General features: G+C 39.0%; 1 protein-coding gene across 1 annotated transcript; it reads left to right on the top strand.

Annotated features, from left to right (window-relative positions):
• The first annotated feature begins 4,608 nt into the window (after nt 1–4,608).
• Nucleotides 4,609–5,387, top strand: ATXN7L3B (ataxin 7 like 3B). The gene has a single exon (XM_037845855.1). It carries the CDS (start codon nt 4,939–4,941, stop codon nt 5,230–5,232), a length of 294 nt encoding a protein of 97 aa, XP_037701783.1. The 5' UTR covers nt 4,609–4,938; the 3' UTR covers nt 5,233–5,387.
• Nucleotides 5,388–8,138: the final 2,751 nt, after the last annotated feature.

The following is an 8,138-nucleotide window of genomic DNA, read 5'->3' as shown; positions in this document are numbered from 1 at the left end:
AACCTACACTTAAGTGTACAGAAAATGGATTGATAGAGATAGACAGGCAGACAAATAGAATGATACTGCAAATGTGGCAAAATGTTAAAACTGGTGGAACTGATTATCTTGTGAGGGGGATGTTGGAGTTCTCCGTAAGAGGTTAGTATTATTTTTGCAACTATGTTGTAAATTTAAAAGTATTTCAAAATAAAATTCTTTTTTAAAGTCTGTTCATTGTTGTGCATCCACGTGGACTTATCATAAATTATTTTTCAGTGTTTAAACTTATGTTTTTCTGGACCTACCCATGAATCTACCTATGCGGTAAAAGGATAACCTTCTCTGCACTACCACATAGATTTTATATATATATATATATATATATATATATATATATATATATATATATGGAAATAATTCCAGGGATCCTTTGAAACCTTTCCATAGATCAAAATGGTTCTGAACAATTGATACATCAAAACATCAACACTTTAAAAGAATTTTTTATGCTAAATATGGAAATTGTTATTTTATCTCAGTGTACTAATATACTCATTAGCTGTAGTTAGTTCAGGATTACCATCTTTGCCTTTAGTCAATCATAAGCCAAAATTGTCATGAATACAAAATTCTTTAAAACACCTTTATTTCACAGTTTAGTAGGGTAGAGTCAAGTCATAAATTTATGTTAGACATTGCAATGTTAACATGATACCTAATCTCATAGTGATTGCAGCATCTCTGAATCTCATGCAAGCCATGATCAGTGTGTAAATACAAATCCTGAAAAATGGATTTCAACAGATAATGAATGAGAAACTTCAAGATGGCCATGCCTGGGAGGATATGTGAATTTTTGCTATTGAGGTATGACATGCAAATATTTTATTTAGCAAAATATTTACAAAGAAGGCATAAGACTACATAATTTATTTCTGACATAATATATAGTCCAATGAAAATACTATTCATAAGGAAAGATAATATGGCAAAACGTTCCCCTCCATCTCTGATTTTCTATTCATTTATCTTAAAATACCTGGGTAATAAAGAAAAACCAGTTGTGTTTGCATGAATATTTTATAAGTGAATATGGACTTCATAGGAGTCAAAATCCCAAGATAAATTATTTTTTTAACTAAAAATGACTTTCTACAAGCAACAACCCTGCATATAAGCAACTTAACTGTAGCACACAGCTAATATTCAGTAGATGAATTCTGCTCTTGTCCCTAAAATGTAGGGGTGCTTCAAGATGTCCTAGGGAACAGAGCAGATTCATTTGTGCTAAGGAAACCCTCAGTAGCTCCAGTTTACAATCCAACATTTGAGCTTCTGGGACAATACATGAGAATTTACTTAACCCTTAACTTGGTGGCTCCTCATTCCCAAGATTCCTCAATTCATAGAATTTGGTTTGAAAGAAATATTTGGAAAACATGAATCCAGTTGCCTGATTTTTACAAAAATGAATTCAACTTCTTGCCCAAGTTTGTGGCAAAACTGGAACAACAGGTCAAGATCTTTTGATTCCCAGATCAATCCCCGATGCACTCTCCCGACTCACTCGCAAAAAAATGTGACTTAAAAATATCTATTTTCTACCTTTAAAGAAAACTTTTAAATGATGTTTTAAGATATTTCTGTTTATAAGAAACTGTTCTCCCAATGCATATCTTACACTTATTCTAACATTCATTAATATGTATTATCTAAATTACTGCAGAGAGACCCAAACAATTTAGAGAGTAATCCAGTTATCATCTTCCATTCCCAAGGAAAGCACATATGTACAGTGACTGAGGTACTGATACATAGATTTATGTTCCATCTTCTATACATTGACTCCTTGAAATTCCATCTCTTTGGACATTTGGGAGACTTACAAATGGTCATTCTCCATCCTGCACCTCATTTATCTCTTGTCTTCTTCATATACCTACCAGGATTCATGCCCAGCTTCATCTTCCCTAAATATATCCTCTTTGAATCAGAAGAAAATAATGAGTCAATTAAAATTTCATAATATATCCCTTTTTACTTATCTTAATTTCTGGATTAAATATTTAAAATTATACGGTGTACACATTTTAGGAAGATCATTTATGTACAGAGAACTAATCCATTTGACTTGTTTTGTTATAGAGAAAATGAATTAAAGCAAAGTTTCTATGTATTTATTTTATTTTTATACTAATGTCTTATTTATTATCCCAACCCAATTAATTGCAAGAGAACTATAGAGTCCATTCTAACTTCCTTGTTTTGGTATGTCATTAATTCATTATAAAAGGTATCAAGACATTTGAGTAAGTTTATCTGGTTAAATTATACAAATAGATGTGAGGTGACAGGGTGACAATGTGTATTAGTACAAATCTCCAAGGTAATGAAAGTACTCCTAATTGTAAATGTAATAACAATAATTATTATAAATTGACAGGAAATCTGAACCTAGACAAAGGTCTGATTTTTTGAATTTCAAATAATCTGAAAATCTGCCTGTATACATTTTCTAGTAAATTTTATTAAAGACCCAACTCTGGTACTATAAGGAGGAAATAAGGGGCATAAAAACAATCTTTCATTCTCTTCTGTAAAAATCAAGTATCTGTGATAATTTAGGTAGAAAGAATTAAAAGAGAGCCAATCACTATGAAGAGCAGTGGTGCCCCAGCAAGCCCTTTTAACCCCTTGCTACTGAAAGTGTGACCTGAGAACGAGCAGCTTCAGAGGCTGTTAGAAACACAGAATCACAGTCCCCACCCCAGAAATACTAAATCATAATCTCCATTTTAACAGGATTCCCCAGTGAGTCATATGCACATTAGGGTTTGAGAGGCACTACTTCAGGTTAATCTGGAGAAGGCATGAGAGAGAAAGAAATGAATGGAACCAACTGTACTTGTATCAGTATTTTTCCACCTAACTAGATTGATCATTGCACTAGGTATACATTACAATATTATATACTAAGGATTTCAATTTGTCAGGCACTGTGTGAAGATTTTAATATCCCATGTCATTTTTAAAACTCACAACGAACCTATGCAATGGTAACTGCTACTGACATTTTACAACGAAGAATCTGGGATTCACAGAAATTAAGTAAATAGGCTAGCTATATTCTCAAAGATAACTGGTAGGAGGCAGTCTAACTCAAGAATTTGTGCACTTAACCATTATTTTATATGGTTTAGCATACGGCTATGTGGAGATTCTAACTTAAAATCGTATCTAAACAGGACAAATTACACAGAAGCTGCAATGGGAAAAATTAATCTGTCCTATTAAAAAATAAATCTTTTAGTGTAAGAGTATTAAATAGCTTAAGCTTTCAAAATCTTTCACATCTGCCAATTTGTGGTTTTAAGATAATGCAATATACAATCAGAAAATTAGGATGGGCATAAATAGTTATAATTATTCATAAATCAAATAAGCATAACTGTTACTCAAGCTTCTACTCATGAAAATACAGAGTAGGATATTAAGAATGAATTCTAAAACTATTTAAGATTGCTTTGGAAGTACAGACCCAGACAGATAACACATAGGTTGTTTTTTGTTTTTGTTTTTGTTTTTTATTTTCTTTCTTTAGCTATATATTATAAAGATACAGGAGTTTGCTCTATTTCTCAGATTTTTGTTTTTCTTTACTTTGAGTGGGGTGGGCAAAAATAAAAAAATATAGAAATCAAGGGAAAGACTACATTTATTATCTCATGGAATAGTCAAATTCATAACTAATATGATTAAAATGCCTGACATTTATTGAATGCTTGTTTACACAAGGCACTGTCACAGAGGTTTTTTTTTTGTTTTGTTTTGTTTTGTTTTTTAAGTTATTAATTTAAGGGACTAGCTTTATTCAAATAAGGAAACTCAGAACTTTAAGAGCTAACTTCAGGATTTAAACTCAGGCAGGTTGTCTCACCTCTCACAATTCATCCTGCACAACTTGGGAAAAGATTCCTTTATCTGCTGGTATATTTAATAGTTCAGCTTCTTCCCTCTTCAAGATAGAATATACACATTTTCTGTTTGAACTCTTTTAGAAATGTATATAATCATCTATTTATAGCTGCACTGATTTAATCATCTAGTAGTAACATAAATGCTTTATTTTCCCTTGATCAATACATATACATTCCCTTAGTACTGAATTTTTTCATTCAGAAAGACTGAGAGAAACTATATTTTAATTGTTTCTTTGCACCCTCTAGTGGATTTAAATGACAACTGCGGCAGTACTACAAATGACTACAAGTCAATTGTATGGCAAATCAAAATTTTCAAACGTTTCTGGAAGAGAACTGTTCCTAAAACTGTATTTCAGATCCATCCACAGGAGTACATATGATTAATTTTTTTCTTTTTCTGAGTAAATAAATTAAGCATGGGTGCTGAGTTCATTAACGAATATTTAAATCTAAAAATGAAATAACAGAGAATAAAATCCTTGCGGTCTTTTTATAGTTAGAGATAATGAAATTTAGATACACTGTAACCCTTCCAATCCTTTTCACAATCTCAAACATCTCGAAACAAATTGCGCGTAAGGATTATCAGCGCTAGTCTGGACATAGCTAGTGCGCAAGCGCGTTGGGGCCGGAAGTGGGGAGGCGGGACTAGGCGAGGACCAGGGAGCGGAAGAGAACAGGGTGTCTCGGTGAGGTTGGGTGCCGATTTGGCAGTGAATACGGGCATAGCCAGAGCCCAAACCCCGACTCTGGGAGAGGCCAACACAGACTGAAGGACTTGTGGTTCCCGGGTAGTCGCCGCCGTCGCTGTGTCTGCCGTCGCCGCTGCCACCGCTGCCTGCGCGGCCGACACCGGAGGATACGGCCTTGAGAAGCCTCCGGGCCTAGGCGCGGCCCGCGGATCCCGAAGTGTTGCCACCAGTGCTGCTGTGAGTAATACGAGTGTCCTCTTCATAGTCGTTTACAGATTAAAATGGAGGAAATATCGTTGGCTAACCTGGATACTAACAAGCTAGAGGCCATCGCTCAGGAGATATACGTAGACCTGATAGAGGATTCTTGTTTGGGATTCTGCTTTGAGGTGCATCGGGCAGTCAAGTGTGGCTACTTCTACCTGGAGTTCGCAGACACTGGTAGCGTAAAGGATTTTGGCATTCAGCCAGTGGAAGATAAAGGAGCTTGCCGCCTCCCGCTTTGCTCCCTTCCTGGAGAACCAGGGAATGGGCCTGATCAGCAGCTGCAGCGCTCACCTCCGGAATTCCAGTAGCTGTAACATGAGAGAGTCAGAGAATGATCAGGACAATAAGTTGATACTGGTCCTGTTGCTTCGAGAAGTAAGCTAAGTAGAAAAAAAAAAATGAGAGAAAATCCCAATTTCCCTTGAAGATCCTAGCCTTTAAAAACGCAAAATGAAGAATTTAACAATTTGGATCCTTTGTAAGTGTATTACTTGGGGCCAGTTCTGAAACCCTGGGCAGGAGATCTGCAGAGCCCTAGGGCTTATTTCTAAACAAGCCAGGATGTGCACAAAGTCTCTTTGCTGGCCCCAGTGCACAAATGAGCAGCTGTGTGTCTAGCATATAAAATCTTTTGGTTCCTCAGTCTTTAGACCCGCCTGATGTCAAGGGCTCCCTGGATAAATGACTGTTTGGACATTACGGACGGTCACACCCTAATCAGTGGATACCAGTGACACTGCTCCTCTTATCTCTGACCCTCTGATTTGGGCTTCTCCAGTACAAATGAAAGTTAGGTGTGAGGTCTGGATATTAACGACTTGATCTGGGAAAATCAAGAAAAGGAAGTCCCAACTGAGTCTGGAAGGGACAGTTCTGTTGCCTTGGCTCCAGTAAGAAGAAAAGGCTAAAGCTTCTGTTCCTCAAAAATCCAGCATTTACAAGGACTTCAACAACTAACTTGAGGACAAGAGCTAACCTTTGGCTGAGCAGAGTCCTCTTTCCTGACCCCCACCTGGTGGCATAGGCCTGGCACCTTGATTGTCCAGGCAGGCTGAAGATTCAGTTATGATTCCCTGGGGAGGTAAAAGGGACCTCTGCAACTATGCACAATTTCCCAAATTGCAAGATTCATATGTGGATGTAGTATAGCTTGGACAAAAGTTTAGTGGGGCCATCATTTTCCTACTCTGTGAGTTACTAGTTACCTGCCAGGCCGTAAGTCTGACTTAGTCACTATGCCAGGTCACTACCTGCCTCCCACCCCATAGGCAGGATTAAACTAGAGAGTAGAGCATTATGGTTGTTCAGGAGACTGATTTGAAAGCTGAGCCTAGAAGTGACCTCTTCCAGCTGCCCTCAGTAATGTGAATGGGTTAGTGCTAGGAGCCAAGGAGCAGGACTAGGTCTTCTCATCTATGTGCAGAATCATATTGAATACTCTTGTTCCTTGTGTTGGGCAGTCACAGAGTTTAGTCTGCTGTAGTGAGTGTCCAGACTGACACCACAGTCTTTGCCCTGCACAGGGAAAGTCCTTTCCATTCAGTCCCCGTGGACCAACTTGACAGCAGGAGCTATCCTTTTTGGAAAGTAAGGGAAAGGCCTCCAGGATCCCCTGGCTTCAGGGATGGGATAGCAGAGCACGGGAAGTGAGAACTGTAGATAAAAACTTCACTCCACTTTACTCCCTCACCAAGGGTTGGTGAAGTGTAGAAGGGTGGGAGCCCCAAGTTTAGCGGGAACTTAGCAGGAACGGTGCTGCTTTATTTGAAATGTTTTCTTACCTCATTCTGTGCCCCGGTAGGGGGCCTAGTCTCACCCTTCTTGCTTGACCCTATGTTCTTCCTGTCCTCTGCTCCACTGCGTCTCTGGTGCAGCCCAAATCCCCAGGTGCTGCTTACTGCTGCTGCTTTCATATTGACCAGTTTCACTTCATCTCTCTTGATGCTACTGCTTCTAAAGCCTGCCCAGTTTCCCTTTCCTTGGCCTCTTTTAAGTTTTTTTTGTTTTTGTTTTTGTTGTAGATTCAGAAGAATTTTGCTTATAGCTCCCTGTTGGGATTGCAGTGGGAAGAGAATAGTAATTTTTGCATTTGAAGGGCAGTGTCATGCCTAACCTTTCTCCCCCATGGGACTGCCTTGCTGATAAGCCCTCTTACTATGACTTACTTTATGAGGAGGCAAACCTTCCCACTTCCACACTTAGGCACTGCCTCTCTTAGGACCTAAGCAGAAGAGCAGTAAAGGCTGACACATACAGGGGTTGAGTTATTATTGACCCACTTTCTTGAGTCCTTGTTTTGCATGTATTTCCCGTCCTCCCAGAAGGAACTACTTTATCTTTGGACTGATTTGGGTTACATACTCTAAGAGGGTTAGAGAAGCTATAGAGATAGGACCACAAGACTGTCCTTACGTTCTCCCACTAGAGTTGTCCTTATCAGTGCTCGGGCCTAGTCACAGGTTGGTCTTCAATCCAAGAATTGTGATAATTTTTAAAAAGTCAAACCTTGGCAGGGGCCTAGGCAGTACCTAGGTTTTTGTTGCCTTGGAGTTTTTGCATACATCTCCTAAGGGAATGCAGAGAGAAAGGAGAGTTTCAGTGAGACTCTGGCCTCCTTCCAAATGGAAGCAGGCTGAAGGTGAGAGTCCTGGTCTACTCTGCCTTCAGAGAGGGAAGTTAGACCCCAGCATTGCTATTTCTTCTCTGGCCTTTTCTCCTGGTTAGAGGACAAAAACTTGGGAAGTAGCTTTGAGTAATGGTTTGTTCATATTACTTCCCACCACCTTTTTTTTTTTGGCCCCTCACCAGTTGGGGGTAATCCTCTGCCTGGGTGGGTATGAGGTGGGCTTGGTCTAACAGTTGCCCTGAAGGAACTAACTCCTTTATTTTGGGGGAGAGAATGCCCCTTACCATATAGGTGAGGATGGTTAGGAACTCTCCCTTTCCTTACCAAACTTTCCTCTTAACAGCAGAATTCCCATCCTTCCCAACTCAAGTGTATTGATCACCTGTAATCCTGTTATGTATTTGAGTGTGTGTGTATATGGGGAGGGGGGAAGGGGATTCTTTACAAATTCTGTGATTTGTGGCTTTTTCTTCCATAAATTAGTTCCCACCATCGCATGCCCAGGGGCCACTGCCTGGCATTATCGCATGCTGGGATCATTGGGAGGGTAGTGAGGCTCACCACTGTCCTTTGTTTTGGAAATTCTTA

This window comes from Choloepus didactylus, chromosome 8 (genome assembly GCF_015220235.1).
Source record: "Choloepus didactylus isolate mChoDid1 chromosome 8, mChoDid1.pri, whole genome shotgun sequence".
NCBI classification, from domain to species: Eukaryota; Metazoa; Chordata; class Mammalia; order Pilosa; family Megalonychidae; genus Choloepus; species Choloepus didactylus.
The sequence above is the reverse complement of the archived record's forward strand: the minus strand, read 5'-3'. Positions and strand labels throughout refer to the sequence as shown.